General features: G+C 44.2%; 1 protein-coding gene across 4 annotated transcripts in view; it reads right to left on the bottom strand.

The window, feature by feature from the left end:
* Positions 1–12,598: 12,598 nt before the first annotated feature.
* STEAP2 (STEAP2 metalloreductase) overlaps positions 12,599–21,969 on the bottom strand; it is a 30,457-nt gene continuing 21,086 nt past the window's right edge. For 3 of the 4 annotated variants that reach the window (XM_075316828.1, XM_075316830.1, XM_075316829.1), the window contains exons 4-5: positions 20,596–20,760; positions 12,599–13,749 (exon numbers count right to left, since the gene is read on the bottom strand). In XM_075316828.1, the coding sequence (XP_075172943.1) occupies positions 13,465–13,749; positions 20,596–20,760 (450 nt within the window). In that variant the 3' untranslated portion in view covers positions 12,599–13,464. Of the gene's footprint in view, positions 13,750–20,583; positions 20,761–21,969 lie in introns of those variants that run through there. The other variant, XM_075316831.1, reaches the window with a different exon arrangement.

Raw genomic sequence — 21,969 nt, 5'->3', positions numbered from 1 at the left:
AAATAATAATAATTTGGGCAACAAATTTTACTTTCCAGTCATCAAAATTTTCTGTGCGGTGGCATATCGGTAAAAATTGACACGTGAAGCCCCTTTTTCTATTTGCAGATAGTGCATTAAACTTTACCCAGCCGAGCTGACTTGGCTTATTTGTGCCCAGGATATTTGCCAATAGATAAGCTTAAAGAAGAGTTCACAGGACCGTCGCCAGCCATTAACGTGAAAACTAAGCCGAAAATGCACTGGCTGCTCAATGGGGTGGAACAGGATCTATAACGGAGGCTGAAGTTCACCTGTGGGTATTTGTTTCCATTAATGTTTGGTCCTATAGATGTGTCAGCCTTTTATTTGTCTTCTAGACCTGCAATATCCTCTTGGAGTAGAAGTTACTGGAAAATGGTGCAATATTTGGTGTAAAATGATGTATTGTGCAATGGAGATGATGGAAAGCAGGATGTGCGGTAGCCACATGCGGAGGTTTATTACTGGATTTCATGTGGTGCAATCACTTATGAGGAAATCATTACATCCCCAAACCTATACAGTATACCAGTATATAGTTGTATTCCCCCGCACATAGGGTTAACCAGAGTCCTATGGGCCTCAGGGAAAAATGTAGACCTGGGCCCCCCACAACCTGCATGTTATTCACATGCGTGGTCCCAAAGGGCATTGTTAGAGCTTATGTTTACCCCTTCAGGAAAAAAAATACTAATACTGATATAATATGTAAATCTCACAGTATATAATATTTGTCACTGAACATACCAACTATACAAAGACCAGCATAACCAATAACAAAATAATGGCGCTACACTATGACCATATATCACCAATATGGTGGTATCAAAATATTACTCCCATAATAATAATAATTTATTCATTTATATAGCGCTATTAATTCCATAGCACTTTACATACATTGGCAACACTGTCCCCATTGGGGTTCACAATCTAAATTCCCTATCTGTATGTTTTTTTGGAGTGTGGGAGGAAACCGGAGAAAACCCACGCAAACACAGGGAGAACATAGAAACTCCTTGAAGATGTTGTCCTTGGTGGGAATTGAACCCAGGACCCCAGCGCTGCAAGACTGCAGTGCTAACCACTGAGCCACCACAAGACTGCAGTGCTAACCACTGAGCCACCACAAGACTGCAGTGCTAACCACTGAGCCACCACAAGACTGCAGTGCTAACCACTGAGCCACCGTGCCGCCCTGCCATCCTCCTACTTAATAAAAATCACTACACCACATACTACATACAAGAATATGAGTATAATGAGCGGGGGTCAGGAGCGGGAGGCAGCAGAGCTGAAGAAAACAGCGCTGGATACAGGTGAATATAGAAAATCTTTTTATTTCTAAGACACGTGATTTCTCCGGTACGTGTCACACTGATGTCACACAGATCACATTAGTGTGCGGTCCGTGTGATACCCGTGCTGCCGGAGAAAAAACAGACATGTCTCCGTGTGTGTGTGCGGGGCCAAGAGGGGTTACACAATCCGTGTAACAGCATCCATGTTAAATATGGATGTCACACATATCTGAAACACAGACGTCTGAAACTGGCCTTAGGCTGAGCACTTTGGAAGGAGCCAGTCTTTGGAAGAAGCTGAAGAGTTGTGACAGTTGCAGCTGTGGTGTTAGCTGCATTGGAGGAGGTTGGAGTGTTTTCCTTTTGTGTCTATTTTCCCCGTCTGTCACCATTCCCTTGGGTTGTATTATTGCAGTGGTGAGACTAGTACTCTCGCCGGACTTCTCACTAGTCAGGGTGAGTTCAGGGCAAGCAAGGGCTTAGGCATGTGATCAGCTACAGGGGGAAGGACCCGTATAGGGACATTAGGGAGTGCAGGGATCAGTCTCAGATGAAAAACAGGAGGTGACCCCGCTCCCCTCTCCCTAACGCCGGAGCACACTATTGTATCGTGTTCCTTGCGTGTGGCAGAACCCCAGTAGTCACTAAGTCAGAGCTGTTTGAGTGATTTTCATTGAAATGAAAACGAGTTATGGACACAGCATAGAAAAACTAGTATGGACTCTGCAGTTATTAACATCAGCATAAAAACAGCGCGCTAGGAGATTCATGGCATACGTATCCATAGCTGAGCAGCTGCAGGAGCCGTACATCACCAAGCACAATGCCGATCCATACATCACCAAGCACAATGCCGATCCATACATCACCAAGCACAATGCCGATCCATACATCACCAAGCAAAATGCCGAGCCGTACATCACCAAGCACAATGCTGAGCCATACATCACCAAACAAAATGCCGATCCGTACATCACCAAGCACAATGCCGAGCCGTACATCACCAAGCACAATGCCGAGCTGTACATCACCAAGCACAATGCTGAGCCGTACATCACCAAGCACAATGCCGAGCTATACATCACCAAACAAAATGCCGAGCCGTACATCACCAAGCACAATGCCAAGCCATACATCACCAAGCACAATGCCGAGCCGTTCATCACCAAGCACAATGCCGAGTTATACATCACCAAGCACAATGCCGAGCCGTACATCACCAAGCACAATGCCGAGCCATACATCACCAAGCACAATGCCGAACCGTACATCACCAAGCACAATGCCGAGCCGTACATCACCAAGCACAATGCTGAGCCATACATCACCAAGCACAATGCCGAGCCGTTCATCACCAAGCACAATGCCGAGCCGTACATCACCAAGCACAATGCCGAGCTGTACATCACCAAGCACAATGCCGAGTCGTACATCACAAGCACAATGCCGATCCGTACATCACCAAGCACAATGCTGAGCCGTACATCACCAAGCACAATGCCGAGCTATACATCACCAAACAAAATGCCGAGCCGTACATCACCAAGCACAATGCCAAGCCATACATCACCAAGCACAATGCCGAGCCGTTCATCACCAAGCACAATGCCGAGTTATACATCACCAAGCACAATGCCGAGCCGTACATCACCAAGCACAATGCCGAGCCATACATCACCAAGCACAATGCCGAACCGTACATCACCAAGCACAATGCCGAGCCGTACATCACCAAGCACAATGCTGAGCCATACATCACCAAGCACAATGCCGAGCCGTTCATCACCAAGCACAATGCCGAGCCGTACATCACCAAGCACAATGCCGAGCTGTACATCACCAAGCCCAATGCCGAGCCGTACATCACCAAGCCCAATGCCGAGCCGTACATCACCAAGCACAATGCCGAGCCGTACATCACCAAGCACAATGCCGAGCCCTACATCACCAAGCACAATGCCGAGCCGTACATCACCAAGCACAATGCCGAGCCGTACATTACCAAGCACAATGCCGAGCCGTACATCACCAAGCACAATGCCGAGCCGTACATCACCAAGCACAATGCCGAGCCGTACATCACCAAGCACAATGCCGAGCTGTACATCACCAAGCCCAATGCCGAGCCGTACATCACCAAGCCCAATGCCGAGCCGTACATCACCAAGCACAATGCCGAGCCGTACATCACCAAGCACAATGCCGAGCCCTACATCACCAAGCACAATGCCGAGCCGTACATCACCAAGCACAATGCCGAGCCGTACATTACCAAGCACAATGCCGAGCCGTACATCACCAAGCACAATGCCGAGCCATACATCACCAAGCACAATGCCGAGCCATACATCACCAAGCACAATGCCGAGCCGTACATCACCAAGCACAATGCCGAGCCGTACATCACCAAGCACAATGCCGAGCCATACATCACCAAGCACAATGCCGAGCCGTACATTACCAAGCACAATGCCGAGCCGTACATCACCAAGCACAATGCCGAGCCATACATCACCAAGCACAATGCCGATCGGTACATCACCAAGCACAATGCCGAGCCCTACATCACCAAGCACAATGCCGAGTCGTACATCACCAAGCACAATGCCGAGCCGTACATCACCAAGCACAATGCCGAGCCCTACATCACCAAGCCCAATGCCGAGCCGTACATCACCAAGCACAATGCCGAGCCCTACATCACCAAGCACAATGCCGAGCCGTACATCACCAAGCACAATGCCGAGCCGTACATCACCAAGCACAATGCCGAGCAGTACATCACCAAGCACAATGCCGAGCAGTACATCACCAAGCACAATGCCGAGCTGTACATCACCAAGCACAATGCCGAGCATCGGATGGAGGGATGTAAAGTCGCCACCACTGAACTCTAGAGGAGACGTGTTCTGTGTAGTGACGGATCACATTGCTCTATCTGCATCTGATGAAGGAGTCTGGGTTTTGTGATTCCGGGAGAGCGTTACCCCCTGACTACATTGTGCCCACTGTACAGTTTATTGAAAGGGGGGGTAACATTATGGGCTTTTTTTTAAAGCGTGTGAAGGGAAATCTGAAAGTTTTCCCTTTTCAGTATTTTGCCTGTCATTGGCGTGCTTGTGTTAAAAAAAATAAATAAAATTAAGCCATGCTCGCCTCCACAGGTTCAGCACTATGACCGTCTCCTGGTGTCAGTGGTGACTTCAAGTGTATCACGCTGCAGCCAATCACTGAGCTCAGAGACTCGTGCCAAACATGGCGCTACTGCTGTAGTTAGTAAACAATCACTAGAGCATGCAAAATGCTGACCCCATTTATGCTTCTCCATAACACTTTGGACAATTGTAGCTTCCAACTTTTTGGGAACAGTCTAAATACAACAAGAATAAATTGGTGCACAACATCTTATAGAAAAAGTGACCCATTAGTCATAAAGCCACTCCATAATTAAATATTAGAAACCAAAAAGAAAGCAACGGAGATTCAATGGCTAAAGATAATAGTATATTTTTTATTAGTTAATCAATAATTATGTCATGAATAGTCATTATAGAAAAAAACACACATTTTAAAAACAAGGTGCTACTAGAAGTTCACAAAAAATAATTTTTGTGGCAGGGGGGAGGGGAAAGAAAAAATCCCAATCCTCCGACGCGCGTTTCGCGATGTTAATTGACCGCTTCGGCTTTCTCCCAGACGAAGCGGTCAATTAACATCGCGAAACGCGCGTCGGAGGTCTTCCTTGGCAGTGAGAGACACACTGGTGGGGCCACTGTATCTATGGGTGAGATTCTATTTTTACTTGGAGGGCAATTAATGGGTTCACTCTGCCATATTATGGTCGGGATAAGAAGCAATATAACAGCTAAAAATGCGCAATAGCTTTCCCTACTTCTATTGCCCTCAATTCAGTTATTACATTTTGTACTCTCCCTGTGCCTCCCTATATTTTGCACGTTTGTGTCTGCCTCTTGTGGGATTGGATTGGGATTTTTTCTTTCCCCTCCCCCCCCACAAAAATTATTTTTTGTGAACATCTAGTAGCACCTTGTTTTTAAAATGTGTGTTTTTTCTATAATGACTATTCATGACATAATTATTGATTAACTAATAAAAAATATACTTTTATCTTTAGCCATTGAATCTCCGTTGCTTTCTTTTTGGTTTCTAATTTTTGGGAACAGTTTGGGCCCTTTTCTGTTCCCCTCGACTTTGCCCAGTGCAAAACGCAAGGTCTATAAAGACATAGAGGGGAGAATTTGGTGCTGAAGAACTGGCCTGACAACATAGAGTCATGAATTCAGCCCCATCCAAAACCTATGGAATGAACTACATCGGAGATTATGAGCCCGGACTCTCCCCAACACCAGGGTCTGACCTCAAAAATGCTCTTGTGGATGAAGGGACAAAAATTCCCACAGATTCCTCCAAAATCTTGGATAAAGTCTTCCCAGAAGAGTGGGAGCCGTTATATCTGCAAAAATGGGGTTCAACACCATATTTCTATGGATGTAGAATGGGAGGTCATAAAAGTTCTTGTCGGTGGAGTGTATGGGGGGCAAAGGGGGACGTACACTGTATGGGCAAAAGTATCTTCATCCGGACCCTGTTAGTGGATGAGTGGGGATTTGCACAAAATGCAATTTTCACATCTCTCATACAGTATGGGCGAGTGGAGGGAGCATGTATGGCACCTCTCCATTTCTGGCTTTTAACGAGAGCCATTCCCGAACCCCAAAGAAGCATGTCGCGATTCTCTGTGCAGAGCATCTCACAGATCTGGAGGTGCAATGCAGCATTTACAGATCTGGCAGTGTGTCTATTCCTTTGTGCAGAGCATCTTGCCCTTGGAGATGCTCTGCGGCGCCGTCCTTGACAATGAACTAGCGGCTTGGTCACTATACTGGAGTCCAGGTTGGTTCTGGGAGGTGCTGGTTACTCAGCGGTTCCATCTTCCAGGTAATTGCTCAGGCTTCTTTACTGAGCATGCTCCCCCAGATCTCTGCCAGTCGTATTCTCTGGCTCTGCTGTGTTGCCATAGTTTGTGTGTCTGCTAGTAGTCTGACCCCGGACTGTTATTGGACTTCCCTCTGCCCACTCCTTATTCCTGTCTTTGACTCCGGACTGTTATTGGACTTCCCTCTGCCTGCTCCTTATTCCTGTCTTTGACTCCGGACTGTTATTGGACTTCCCTCTACCCGCTCCTTATTCCTGTCTTTGACTCCGGACTGTTATTGGACTTCCCTCTGCCCGCTCCTTATTCCTGTCTTTGACTCCGGACTGTTATTGGACTTCCCTCTACCCGCTCCTTATTCCTGTCTTTGACTCCGGACTGTTATTGGACTTCCCTCTGGCCGCTCCTTATTCCTGTCTTTGACTCCGGACTGTTATTGGACTTCCCTCTGCCCGCTCCTTATTCCTGTCTTTGACTCCGGACTGTTATTGGACTTCCCTCTGCCTGCTCCTTATTCCTGTCTTTGACTCCGGACTGTTATTGGACTTCCCTCTACCCGCTCCTTATTCCTGTCTTTGACTCCGGACTGTTATTGGACTTCCCTCTGCCCGCTCCTTATTCCTGTCTTTGACCCCGGACTGTTATTGGACTTCCCTCTGCCCACTCCTTATTCCTGTCTTTGACTCCGGACTGTTATTGGACTTCCCTCTACCCGCTCCTTATTCCTGTCTTTGACTCCGGACTGTTATTGGACTTCCCTCTACCCGCTCCTTATTCCTGTCTTTGACTCCGGACTGTTATTGGACTTCCCTCTGCCCGCTCCTTATTCCTGTCTTTGACTCCGGACTGTTATTGGACTTCCCTCTGCCCGCTCCTTATTCCTGTCTTTGACGCCGGACTGTTATTGGACTTCCCTCTGCCCGCTCCTTATTCCTGTCTTTGACTCCGGACTGTTATTGGACTTCCCTCTGCCCGCTCCCTATTCCTGTCTTTGACGCTGGACTGTTATTGGACTTCCCTCTGCCCGCTCCCTATTCCTGTTTTTCACCCCGGACTGTTATTGGACTTCCCTCTGCCCGCTCCCTATTCCTGTCTTTGACCTGGGACTGTTATCTGACCACATCTTTGTTTTCTCCCTTTTACCACTACATGCTCTTCTTCGCCCCCTGACGAAGGTTTACACCGAAATGCACATCGGGCGCATTTACACTGCATTCATTGAATATCCAGGAAATGTTATTTGTGTAATTTGGCGGATATACTTCCTATTCTCGGTTTGAGCATGTTTCTGCTCCACCATAGGCTTGCGGTATACACCTATATGTGATCACTTTTGCTCCTCCAGGCATCATGCTATGTATATATGATTAACCGGATGGAGATTTGACATGTTGCAATTGGACTGCACTTTTCTATGAGCAGATGTATGTAGATTCTGACGTGCTCATTTTTGTATCGTATTGAGGTATTTCCTCTGCATGGTTTAAATTATTAATGTTATATGATGCATAGTATCTTTGTGTCCTATTGGTGGACTCCATGCGGGGAATATACCTTATATTAAGGATTCTATTTTCATCCTTATGAGTATGTTATGATTACAGCCATATTTGTGATATTTTTCCAATTTTTAGGTATTGTTATGTCATGCCAAATTTTGACTGTGATGTATGCAGTCTTATAATAATACCCTTTACTACCATTATTATACCTAGTGGTTGCAGTGATGTAATCCGTACTTCCCTCCCTGTCACCTTTTCTATTAATAAAATATTTCATATTTTCACTATATAATCGCTTCTCTTTTCCTTGTTTGTTTATATGCTCTTCTGGTATTGTGCCCTGACCACGTCTCTGTTTACCCATTATAATATTGTCCTGACCACGTCTCTGTTTACCCCTTATGATATTTTCCTGACCACGTCTCTGTTTACCCATTATAATATTGTCCTGACCACGTCTCTGTTTACCCCTTATGATATTTTCCTGACCACGTCTGTTTACCCCTTATGATATTGTCCTGACCACGTCTCTGTTTACCCCTTATGATATTGTCCTGACTATATCTCTGTTTACCCATTATTATTATACGTGACCTCCTGCTACCAGACCCCGGCTCTCCTGACTACCCTTCCGTTCATGCAACCCCGTAAGGTAGTCACAAGCATTACACAGCATACGGCATACTCAATGAGTGAAGAAACCACAAATTATTATTTTATTATGGAAACCAATACAAATAGGAGAAGGTCGGCCGGCGCCTTATGGCCACATCTCTAAAAGTCAAATTGCATTGATTTCTCTACAATAGAAACAACTGTAACCGTATGTATTGGCACACATGCACAATGTGATGGCGTGAGACAACACAGGGGGTATAAACACCTTAGACAATTTTGGCATGTCCTGAAAAGTGAGGGTCTCCCCTCTGGGACCTATACATAGTCTGAGAATGGGGGTCCTATACCACCTCCGGTGGAAGGCCCGGTGTAAGCACAACCTACCGGTTCTTCAAAGTTTGGTCTTCACTGCACCCCAACTGATATTTTTGGCACATCCCATTCCTACATATAAATGTCTATGGTAGCAAAACCCCTTTCACAACATTTTTGCTCATAATCCGCATTTCACATTATGCCCCCGGGTGAAAAATGAAATATACAAATCTCTTATAAAAAAAACCCCTAAATAAATAAAAAACCCAAATGTTCACTAGAAAGCCAATGAATTACTGCAAATACAAAACAGTCCACTGTGATATCGAAATCCCTGTAACACCATAGAAGAGGCTCAACACTGCACGAAGACACAGAAGTGCAACCGCCCTGAAAGGGCATTACCCCCGAAATATATATATATATATAAAAAAATCACCAATAAATACAGCGGTGGGACCTCCAGGTTACGTCTACCGACAATTGGCACAAGAATGAACAGAGGTCGGGGTGCTCCGTGGCCAAAAGTGAAATGGGGTTCCCTTCTGGTGCAACCAAACCCATGACCGTTGGGCAAAGGAGCTCTTGGGGCTTTTTCCCTCAACCATCTCTATACAAAAATCCATCAACTACTCTCCAAAAACCTAACACTGTAGGGTCTTTTGGGCAGGGGGAACGTTGGTTTACATGGTGCCCATTCAATGTAATATTGGTGCCCTTGTAATGTAACAAAGGGGAGATAAAAAGGTCTCTTTGGCCCCTATAAGAAGAACAATACGACTAACGCAACTCTCCTGGAAAGTTGATGAGGCTCTTGAAAAAATGGCGAGACCTGACGGACTCCGGGAAGGTGCGCATGACGCTTTGTGCATGACGCTGGGCTGCTTGGATATAAGATAGAGCAATGGTGGTGGGTAAGGGGCCCACGTAATGGGTGTGGACTGAGCATGGTCACCAAGGATTGTAGGGTTCATCCCTAAATATGAATAAGTTCTTTATCCGGAGCTTTCTCATGGATATACACTTTACCAGATACAACTAATGGCTGAAGAAGATGTGCAGTATGACATCGGGGCCCATTTAATGGTGATTTTAGGAGAAATCCGGTAAATATGTTATTGCCACATGATGAAGCGGTTATTAAATATCTATAGTACACGGGATCGTTGTAACACCTCTTGGCTTCTGCAAATACAAATATATAGTATCAGAACTGCCACCAGGGGGCACCACTGTGCACAGCATATTAATGTACAGTACCAACCCCGCCACCAGAGGGCTCCACTGTGCACTACACATTGATGTACTGTTTCAGCCCTGCCACTAGGGGGCACCGCTGTGCACTGCAACTTAATATACAGTATTAACATTGCCACCAGAGGGCTTCACTGAGCACTGCATATTAATATACAATATCAGCCCTGCCACTAGAGGGCGCCACTGTGCACTGCACATTGATGTACTATTGCAGCCCTGCCACCAGACGGATCCACTGTGCATTGTATATTAATGTACAGTACCAACCCCGCCACCAGAGGGCTCCACTGTGCACTACACATTGATGTACTGTTTCAGCCCTGCCACTAGGGGGCACCGCTGTGCACTGCAACTTAATATACAGTATTAACATTGCCACCAGAGGGCTTCACTGAGCACTGCATATTAATATACAATATCAGCTCTGCTACTAGAGGGCTCCACTGTGCACTGCACATTGATGTACTATTGCAGCCCTGCCACCAGACGGATCCACTGTGCATTGTATATTAATGTACAGTACCAACCCCGCCACCAGAGGGCTCCACTGTGCACTGCACATTGAGGTTCTATTGCAGCCCTGCCACCAGACGGATCCACTGTGCATTGTATATTAATGTACAGTACCAACCCAGCCACCAGAGGGCTCCACTGTGCACTGCACATTGATGTACTCTTGCAGCCCTGCCACTAGAGGGCTCTACTGTGCACTGCACATTGATGTACTAATGTAGCCCTGTCACCAGGGGACTCTATTGTGCATTGTATATTAATGTACATTACCAACCCTGCCACCAGAGATCTTCACTGTGTCTTGCATATTAATATACAGTATCAGCCCTACCACCAGAGGGCTCCACTAGGCACTGCACATTGATGTACTGTTTCAGCCCTGTCACCAGAGGACTATGTCGTGCATTGTACATTGATGTATAGTATCAGCCCTACCTCCAGAGGGAATATAATAATAAATTCTCCAGAATTATCATTAAAAGGGTATTCCTATCTCCAAGATCCCATCCTAATATATACAGTCATATGAAAAAGTTTGGGCACCCCTATTAATGTTAACCTTTTTTCTTTATAACAATTTGGGTTTTTGCAGAAGCTAGTTCAGTTTCATATATCTAATAACTGATGGACTGAGTAATATTTCTGGATTGAAATGAGGTTTATTGTACTAACAGAAAATGTGCAATCCGCATTTAAACAAAATTTGACTGATGCAAAAGTATGGGCACCTCAACATAAAAGTGACATTAATATTTTGTAGATCCTCCTTTTGCAAAAATCACAGCCTCTAGTCGCTTCCTGTAGCTTTTAATGAGTTCCTGGATCCTGGATAAAGGTAGATTTGACCATTCCTGTTTACAAAACAATTCCACTTTAGTTATGTTTGATGGTCGCCGAGCAAGGACCGCACGCTTTAAATCATCCCACAGATTTTCAATGATATTCAGGTCTGGGGACTGGGATGGCCATTCCAGAACATTGTAATTGTTCCTCTGCATGAATGCCTGAGTAGATTTGGAGCGGTGTTTTGGATCATTGTCTTGCAGAAATATCCATCCCCTGCGTAACTTCAACTTTGTCACTGATTCTTGCACATTATTGTCAAGAATCTGCTGATACTGAGTTGAATCCATGCAACCCTCAACTTTAACAAGATTCCCGGTGCCAGCATTGGCCACACAGCCCCAAAGCATGATGGAACCTCCACCAAATTTTACTGTGGGTAGCAAGTGCTTTTCTTGAAATGCCGTGTTTTTTTGCCTCCATGCATAACGCCTTTTTGTATGACCAAACAACTCAATCTTTGTTTCATCAGTCCACAGGACCTTCTTCCAAAATGTAACTGGCTTGTCCAAATGTGCTTTTGCATACCTCAGGCGACTCTGTTTGTGGCGTGCTTGCAGAAACGGCTTCTTTCGCATCACTCTCCCATACAGCTTCTCCTTGTGCAAAGTGCGCTGTATTGTTGACCAATGGACATTGACACCATCTGCAGCAAGATGATGCTGCAGGTCTTTGGAGGTGGTCTGTGGATTGTCCTTGACTGTTCTCACCATTCTTCTTCTCTGTCTTTCTGATATTTTTCTTGGCCTGCCAGTTCTGGGCTTAACAAGAACTGTACCTATGTTCTTCCATTTCCTTACTATGTTCCTCACAGTGGAAACTGACAGTTTAAATCTCTGAGACAACTTTTTGTATCCTTCCCCTGAACAACTATGTTGAATACTCTTTGTTTTCAGATCATTTGAGAGTTGTTTTGAGGAGCTCATGATGCCACACTTCATAGGAGATTCAAATAGGAGAACAACTTGCAAGTGGCCACCTTAAATACCTTTTCTCATGATTGGATACACCTGCCTATGAAGTGCAAAGCTCAATGAGGTTACAAAACCAATTTAGTGCTTTAGTAAGTCAGTAAAAAGTAGTTAGGAGTGTTCAAAACAAGAAATTGATAAGGGTGCCCATACTTTTGCACCGGTCAAATTTTGTTTAAATGCAAATTGCACATTTTCTGTTAGTACAATAAACCTCATTTCAATCCAGAAATATTACTGAGTCCATCAGTTATTAGATATATGAAACTGAAATAGCTGCTGCAAAAACCCAAATTGTTATAGAGAAAAAAGGTTAACATTAATAGGGGTGCCCAAACTTTTTCATATGACTGTAGTAGGTGCAATAAAAATATTAGCAAATACTTCCAATTAGAAATGTAGTATAGTTCTCCTGATTAGCAATGTTGCTTACCTCATGTTTGGGGTTTGGGGCAGTGCAGGACCTTAGGTATCCATGGTTACAACCAAGCAGATAGTGACAGTTAGTTGCTAGTGGTCATAACCATGGTTACCTAAGGTCCTGCAATGCCCTGCACATGTGGTAAGTGACATAAATTATCAGGAGATCTATACTACAATTCTAATTGAAGATATTTGCTAATATTATTATGATTACACCTACTACATGTTGGGATAGGATCTTGGAGATGGGAATACCCCTTTAAAGAAATTCTTGTGCATATACTGTAGATGTTGGAATGTACTAGATATTTCTAAATACTTAATTGTGAATAAAGATTGATCTGTTACTGGTATACAATGGAGGCAGACATTTTGTGGGCTGGGTGTGATGCTCAGCGTATTACCATTAAAAAAAAAAATCTATTAGTATAAATCACAAAATCACACTAGTGATATGACAAAACTTTGGCTGCCTGCAGTCACCACTAGAGGGAGCTCACAACAATCTCTGTGCAGTGAGCTCCCTCTAGTGGTGGTAGAAGGAAATCAGTACTGGGCCCTATTCTGAACAACCCCTTTAAGCGCCCCATAAAATCGCTTCCTTCATTGTACGCGGGTCACAGGCAGCTAGTATGGATGAAAAGGAGGGAGCGGTGGCACTATTTGCTATACTATGCATTACTATCTTGCTGCCCCCTGCTGCCAGGGCAGCTATTTGAAGTACAGCATGAGGCGGACGTGTGTCGTCACATCACCGTGACTCTCTCTGGAGAAACGTGAGCGGCGGTGCTGCATGGATTCTCCTTGAAGTGACTCTTCTCCCAGCCTCTCTTAATCCGTCGTAGCTTTTTGCTGACACACGGGCAGAGTAACACGATCTTTCCGAGGATTACTATCGAGGGGAGGATCAGCGCCAAGACAAAGTTTGGAGGGGTGTAAAATCGGTAATACTCTTCTTCGAAGGCCCTCTTCCAGCCGTATATCAAAACGTGGAAGATGCTGATCAACAGGGCGACGTATCCGAGGGTGGACTTAAAGGAAACAAAGAAACAGTAACATCAGATATGTAAATCACGAAAGATCATACAGGTATAAGACAACGTATGGGGACTTGTGTTCAAACATCTATTTTATTCTTAATTTTTCATTATTTTTGAATTTTATTTAAATAACACTACAATATATGACCACTAGGGGGACCACGAGTATAATATGCTGCACTATTTTTGCATTGCACTCTAATACTGTCAGAGTGATAGTGACAATACGGCCTCCTGCAGGATCTAATATGGAGGATGTGGGAGCCTTCATTAGGTCCCCCTGCTGGCAATGGTACCCATTGATGGCTAGGGATGATAGTGTCTCTGTCCAACTCCTAAGATGCTGCTGACTTTGATGTCTATTGGGGTTAAAAGGGAAGCGGTCACCTCCAAAACACTGACTTAACCACTCATATAGGTATATAGAGGAGTTAGCGCCTATATGTGCTCACGGGAGATTGTACCTCCGGACTTTTCTGCAGGTATTTCCGCAGGTTCACAGAGCAGCTCCCCGGAATCCGCAGCTATCCATTGTTGCGGATTTCATGCGGAATTGTTGCGAAAAACGTGCGAAATTCGAGCGTTATTCCTGTGGATTTCCCCCCCTGTATCTCCACAGTAGAAAGGCAGGAAATCCGCATGAATAATTGACATGCAGTTCTTTGCGGCTGCGGGAAATCCGCAGCATTTTCCACAGCAGCAAAATCCAGAGCATTTTTCGCAGCAGCAAAATCCGCAGCAATGATACAGCACTCCTCAAATCCCATAGGATAACATAGGGAGTGTCTGTAGTTGCGCAAACCTACGGATTTATCTGGAAAATCTAGAAAATCCGCAGGTTTTCCTCAGCAAAATCCGCAGGTCTTTTCTCCCGTGGACACATGGCCTTTAAAGTCCTACTTGTAGTGTACATTTTAGAAGTTTAGTTGCAAAAAAACAAATATGGCGGATTCCTTGTTATGCCCACGGGCTCAGCACACTCCTCAGTACAGCTCGGTACTGTACTGCAGACAGGAGCCAGTGATGACAGCCGGCAATGACGCGATGTGTGCGCTGCTGCAGAGGTGCCGAGCCGCTGATTCTGTTCAGGCAGGGATCCCTTGAGTGCTGTCAATCACGATATGATTAAAGGGGTTTACTCATGAACAAAGTTAATTTTATTCAATAGTAAGGCCCTGTGCACATGCTGCGGTTTTTGATGCAGTTTTTTTTTGTTTGTTTTATTTTTTTTAAATCTGCATCAAAGTCTATGGGACTTTGGATTTGCTGTGCACACGATGCGCTTTTTTTCCGTGTGGTTTTAGTGCAGATTTTGATGCAGAAAAAAATAAAATCTGCAGCATGTCAATTATTGGTCAGGCTTAACAACGTTTTTTCACCCACTGACTTCAATTCATTGACTTAATGATGGCCCAAAAGACCGCATCAAAAACCGCATTAAAACCGCAACCGGTTTTGACGCTTTTTTTTTGCCACAGTGTACATAAAATTTCTGCACCAAATCTGCAACGTGTGCACATAGCCTTATTATTCATGTGCTGACATAATCTTATATATGTGTCCCTGCTATGTACTGTATAATGGCCGTGCCTGAGCATACAGCAACATGATCTGATCATACCACATCTTCTAGGCAGGGGAAGATGCAAAAGAAAATAAAGGCATTACAGTAAGGCATTATAGTGGATTCTTTTTGTGAGGTAAAACATTTCCCTCTGTATTTTTTATTTTTTTTTTCATTTCTCTGCCGAGATAATCTTATATATGTGCCCCCGCTGTGTACTGTGTAATGGCCGTGTCTGACCATACACGGACATGCTCTGATCATACCACATTTCCTGGGCCGGGAAGATTGCACAAGAATATACAGATATTCCAGCAGAGGATCATAAATGATTCTTTTTGTGAGGTAAAACATTTCCCTCCCTGTTTTTTTTTTTTTTTAAATGTTTTCCCTCAAAGAAAGAATTATTTGCGATCCCGTGATGTAATGGCTGTATACATTTCTACTTCTTCCCCTGCCCAGAAGATGTGGTATGATCAGACCATGTCTTCTAAAAATCTCTAGTGGTAATAATTTGACCCCATGGTACCAGACAAGTGTTAAAATGAACTTTGTGGGGAAACCTCTTTAAGTGCTCAGTATGCAAATTTAAGGGATATAATGGTGCACTGAGCCCTTGGCCAGTTAGTAATATTAGGGGGGGGTGACAGATTTCCTTTAAACGTCCAAGATCAGAGTTATATATAATAATAAATAATAATAATATTAATTATATCCCATCCCGGCTGTTGCAGCAGGGGTTAAGATGCTGTGAGTGATAGCTTTCTGCAGAACATCACATGTAGTGTCATACAGATATCCCGGCAGCTCGGATTTCAGGTTTATCGCTTTTTATCAATAGTGCCATCTTCCTGCCCCATATTGTCTGTGGGTCTTAACTAGAGAAAGGCTTTCATCCGTCCTCTCCGGTTTCTCTGGCACGCTGCAGGCATCAGAGGAAATGAATGAAGTATTGTACAGAGGTCCTGATAGTGTGTCCTAGAGGAGTGTGCATTACGGATGTGCTGGAAGCAGTGAGAACACATTAAAGGAGCGGTTTATTGGCTATTTTATTGCTTAGGGTATGACCGCACTTTGCGTTTTTACCTGCGTTTCCGCGCGTTTTGAGCTGCAGCGTTTTCATGCTAAAAGGCATGCGTTTTGGTTTTCCATGATAGTCTATGGAAAATGTTGTTTTCCTGACCGCACTTTGCGTTTTAAAACGCTGCGTTTAATTTGCATATTTTGTGGCAAAAAACATGCGTTCAAAGAAGCAGCATGTCAATTGTTTTTGCCATTTTGGGTGCGTTTTGCTAACATTGAAGTCAATGAGAAATGGCAAAAAGCAATCAAATTTCCTGCGTTTTACCTGCTTTTTAGGTGCAGAGAACATGCGTTTTGGACTTACAAAATGCATGCTTTTCTCACATTAAAATAATGGAATAATATGTCCCTTTACACAGACACATAATCCGACAATTAAATTACAGAAAAATATGAGTTTATTGCTATTTTAGCATTAAATATTATAAAACCGCTATAATTTCATTAAATATAACTTTTTTCTTTATTAATTCTCAAAATATATATGTATTGTTTTTTCTACACTTTTTTCATTCTGTGTAAACTTTATTTAGCAGTGTCTTGATGTTCAAAACGCATCTGTCAAAACGCAGGTGGAAAAGCAGGTAAAAAGCGCTGAAAACGCATCTAAAAAGCGGTAAATACGCATGCGTTTTTAGCGCTAAAGTCCTGGAAAAGGCAACTTTGGCTAAATCAATTAAGGCAAAAACGTGTGTTTAGAACTGCAAGTAGGACGACGCAAAGTGCGGTCATAGCCTTAGCCCTTCCCTACATAGGACATAGTGCATTCTGTGGGTATATCAAGCACAGAGGGACACATGGTGGATGCCAGCTGTGTTATGCAGCCAGCACCTGTCGCTATCAGCCAGCTCCGGTCTCTGATGTTAAGGTCTCGTGCACACGTTGAGTATTTGGTGAGATTTTTACCTCAGTTTTTATAAGTGAAAACCAGGAGTGGGTGATAAATACAGAAGTGGTGCCCGTCTTTGTATTATACTTTTCCTCTGATTGTTCCACTCTTGCTTTTGTCTACAAATACTGAGGTAAAAAAATCACCAAATACTCAACGTGAGCACGTGGCCTAAAGGCTACTTTACACACTGCGATATCGGTCCCGATATCGCTAGTGTGGGTAGCCGCCCCCATCTGTTGCGCGACACGGGCAAATCGCTGCCCGTGCCGCACAACATCGCCCAGACCGGTCACACATACATACCTGTCCGGCGACGTCGCTGTGACGGGCAAACCGCCTCCTTTCTAAGGGGGCGGTCCGTGCGGCGTCACAGCGACGTCACTGAACCGCCGCCCAATAGCAGCGGAGGGGCGGAGCTGAGCGGGACGTAACATCCCGCCAACCTCCTTCCTTCCTCATAGCGGCCGGGAGGCAGGTAAGGGGAGCTTCCTCGTTCCTGCGGCGTCACACGCAGCGATGTGTGCTGCCGCAGGAACGAGGAACAACCTCGTTACTGCTGCAGTAACGAGATTTGAGAATGCAAAATCGCTTATCGGTGTTACACGCAACGGCATCGCTAATGCGGCCGGATGTGCGTCACAAATTCCGTGACCCCAACGAGTTCGCATTAGCAATGTCGCAGCGTGTAAAGCCCGCTTAAGAGTTGGGAGGTATGCTTATAAGGCCACGTGCACACATTGAGTATTTGGTGAGTTTTTTACCTCAGTATTTGTAGCCAAAACCAGGAGTGGGTAAATAATACAGAAGGGTGACGTGTTTCTATTATACTTTTCCCTCTGATTGTTCCACTCCTGGTTTTGGCCACAAATACTGAAGTAAAAAAACTCACCAAATACTGAATGTGTGAACGTGGCCTAAAGAAAACCCATCACTAAGTCAAAAGTCTTCAGTGTTTGCTGTTATTTTTTTTCACACCACTCTCTCCTTCTTTTTCCTTAGGCCCGTTTCACACGTCAGTGAAAAACAGTGACGTTTTTCACTGGCGTGTAAAACACGCACATGTCCCTGCGTGTGCCGTGAATCACGGCACACGTGGGTTGTCTAAGTGCAATCTGGGCTCCGTTCTCCGTGGCCCGTGATTGCACTTAGAAATCAACTCACCTGTGCCCGCTCCCGCTGTCCGTGGTGCTGAATCCTCCCGCGGTGCAGCATCCGGCCGGCGGTGACCCCTGCAGCAGCTGCTTCCGGGTCGGCTGTGTCGTGCATCATTAAGATGCGCGACAGTAATCAGCCGGCTTAGAAGCAGCAGGCTGCACGGGCTGCAGAGGACATCGCTGGACGCCGGGTGAGTTAAAATGTTTATTATTTTAAATGCACGTTTTTTCTGGCACGTGTTTCACGGACCACACCACTGCGTGGTCCGTGGGATATCAGTGATGCCAGAAAAAAATGGACATGTCTCCGTGCGGAAATCACGCACACGCGGGTACGCCGCACGGAGACACGTGCAGTGAAAAATCACTAATGTGTGAGCAGACCCATTCATTATAATGGGTCTGCGTATGTCAGTGATTCTGGTACGTTTAAAAAAAAGCACAAACGTACCAGAATCACTGACGTGTGAAAGGGGCCTTAAATCCAGAGAGAGGCCCTTTTTATCTAGTGCGGCCCATATGCTAATTTTTATATTCTTTACCAAACGGGTTTTGCTCACAGTTTCCTCTTATTTGTTTATTTCCTAAATCAGGAATTTAAGACCTGTGCAATAAAGGAAGCTGGAAAGTGACATGCAAACATTGCAGTAAACAGGAGCCATGCCAAGGGAAAGGAATGTGTTGATCTAAGGATTTAGAAAGCCAATGATCGAGACATACACAAAAAATGATCGGAAATCTGGATATAAATGGGTTCTCTCACAAAGTTCATTTTAATCAATCGATCTTCAAAAATTAATAAGTTCAACAATTGGATGTGATTTAAAAAAAATGTTCCTGTGCTGAGATAATCTTATATATGTGTCCCTGCTGTGTACTGTGTAATGGCCGTGTCTGACCGTACAGGGGCATGGTCTGATCATACCACAGCTTCTGGGCTGGGGAGGAAGTAGTAAAGTATACAGATATTACAGCATGGGATCACAATTCTTTCTGTGAAGTAAAACATTTTTTAATAAACAGGCAGGAAAATCTTTTACCTCACAAAAAGAATCAGCTATGATCCCATGCTGTAATATCTTTACTTTTTTTTTTTACTTCATCCCCTGCCAAGGAGCTATGTTATAGTTATAATAAGACCATGTCCCTGTACGGTCAAACACAGCCATTACACAGTACACAGCAGGAACACATGTAGATTATCTCAGCACAGGAATATTTTAAAAAAATGTTTGACATCACAAATACAATCAGCTATTATCCCCTACTGTAAAGTCTTAATGCTCGTTTGTGTAATCCCTGACCCAGGAGATGTGATATGATCAGACTATGTCCCTGTACGGTCAGACACGGCCATTACACAGGACATAGCAGGAACACATGTAGAAGATTATCTCAGCACAGGAATATGATTTCAAAAATGTTTTACATCACAAAAAGAATCAGCTATTATCCTAGAGTGATAGAGTTATCCTAGAGTTATTATTATTATTATTATTATTATTATTATCCTCTACTGTAAAGTCTTTACTCTCTTTTGTGTCCTCCCTGGCCCAGGAGATGTGGCACGATCAGACCATGTCCCTGTATGGTAAAACACGGCCATAACACAGTACATAGCAGGGGCACAGATATAAAATTATCTCAGCACAGGAACATTTTTATAAAAATAGACAGGGAAATGTTTTACCTCACAAAAAGAATCAGCTATAAACCCCTACTGTAATGTCTTTATACTCTTTTGCGTTCTCCCTGGTCCAAGAGCTGTGGAATGATCAGACCATGTCCCTGTACGGTCAGACACAGCCATGACACAGTACACCGTATGTGGGTCAATTCTTGGTGCAGATCCAGGTGTTTATATCATAGAGAATCAGAATTCTCATTCTCATTTATGTAATTGCTAGGTGCCATTTTTTAACATGTTGGTCCATACTCACAGAGGTCGGATGTGTTTGCTCTCAGCACATTTTTCGTTGGGAGTTGCAGAATAAAAATTTGCAACGGAAATTGACCTTGAATTCCAATTTAACACTGCACAATATCAAATTAGGTTGCAGATTTTCAGTGTGGATTTCACACTTTAGCAAACCTGGAGAAAACACATCCTATAATGTAGGCTTCTTCCACCCTTATATTAGTACCTGAATGAAGCTGAATTCCCGCCAGTTTAAGGCACTGTTGACAGATGGGATAGAGGTGACCGCCAGCAAGGAGAGGAGTCCGAGGCTCATTATTCCAAAGGAGATATACATTTCCACTCTCCACACTTCTTCTTCATTCCAGGAGTTCCCCACGTTACCGTGCACCTAAGATTGGGATGAGAAACACACGATGAAAGATAAATAATCTATAGAAATGAATTGTATTGTATATGGCATCCAGACAGTGGTCCTTGCCTCGTGTACATGTCTGGTGCCACCATGGACGGCCAGACAATAAAGCAGCTCATGCCATGGAGCTTAGGAATATGAGCACACAGGGCAGACACGTGGGGGATTTTTGGCCCAGATTTTGGAAAATGTGGACAATATATTAAAAGTAGCAGCATTGAACATAAGATGTTATGAAATCTCATCCACTGCCCAAAAAAATTCCAGTGCAGCGTGACTGGCAAATCCATTTATGCTGCATATTTTAAATGCTGAATGGAGTATGATGTGGTTCCTCCGGGCTTATCTCCCATATGGATCAATGCTGAATGGAGTATGATATGGTTTATCTGGGCTTATCTCCCATATGGATCAATGCTGAATGGAGTATGATATGGTTTATCTGGGCTTATCTCCCATATGGATCAATGCTGAATGGAGTATGATATGGTTTATCTGGGCTTATCTCCCATATGGATCAATGCTGAATGGAGTATGATGTGGTTTCTCCACCCTTATCTCCCATATGGATCAATGCTGAATGGAGTATGATGTGGTTCCTCCATCCTTATCTCCCATATGGATCAATGCTGAATGGAGTATGATGTGGTTCCTCCATCCTTATCTCCCATATGGATCAATGCTGAATGGAGTATGATGTGGTTCCTTTGGGCTTATCTCCCGTATGGATCAATGCTGAATGGAGTATGATGTGGTTTCTCCGCCCTTATCTCCCATATGGATCAATGCTGAATGGAGTATGATGTGGTTTCTCCGGCCTTATCTCCCATATGGATCAATGCTGAATGGAGTATGATGTGGTTTCTCCGGCCTTATCTCCCATATGGATCAATGCTGAATGGAATATGATGTGGTTTCTCCGCCCTTATCTCCCATATGGATCAATGCTGAATGGAGTATGATGTGGTTTCTCTGGCCTTATCTCCCATATGGATCAATGCTGAATGGAGTATGATGTGGTTTCTCCGGCCTTATCTCCCGTATGGATCAATGAAACTCTATGAGTCATTTGCTGTCCAAGAAAGAAATAGACAGCAGTAGGATGTGTTATATAGACATGTGAATGAAGGCTTAATCCAAGATCAAAATATGCAGAATAAGGCTGATTTCACATGTCCTGTAATC

Source organism: Anomaloglossus baeobatrachus, chromosome 6 (genome assembly GCF_048569485.1).
Source record: "Anomaloglossus baeobatrachus isolate aAnoBae1 chromosome 6, aAnoBae1.hap1, whole genome shotgun sequence".
Lineage (NCBI taxonomy): Eukaryota > Metazoa > Chordata > Amphibia > Anura > Aromobatidae > Anomaloglossus > Anomaloglossus baeobatrachus.
This window is presented reverse-complemented; position numbering and strand designations above follow the sequence as displayed.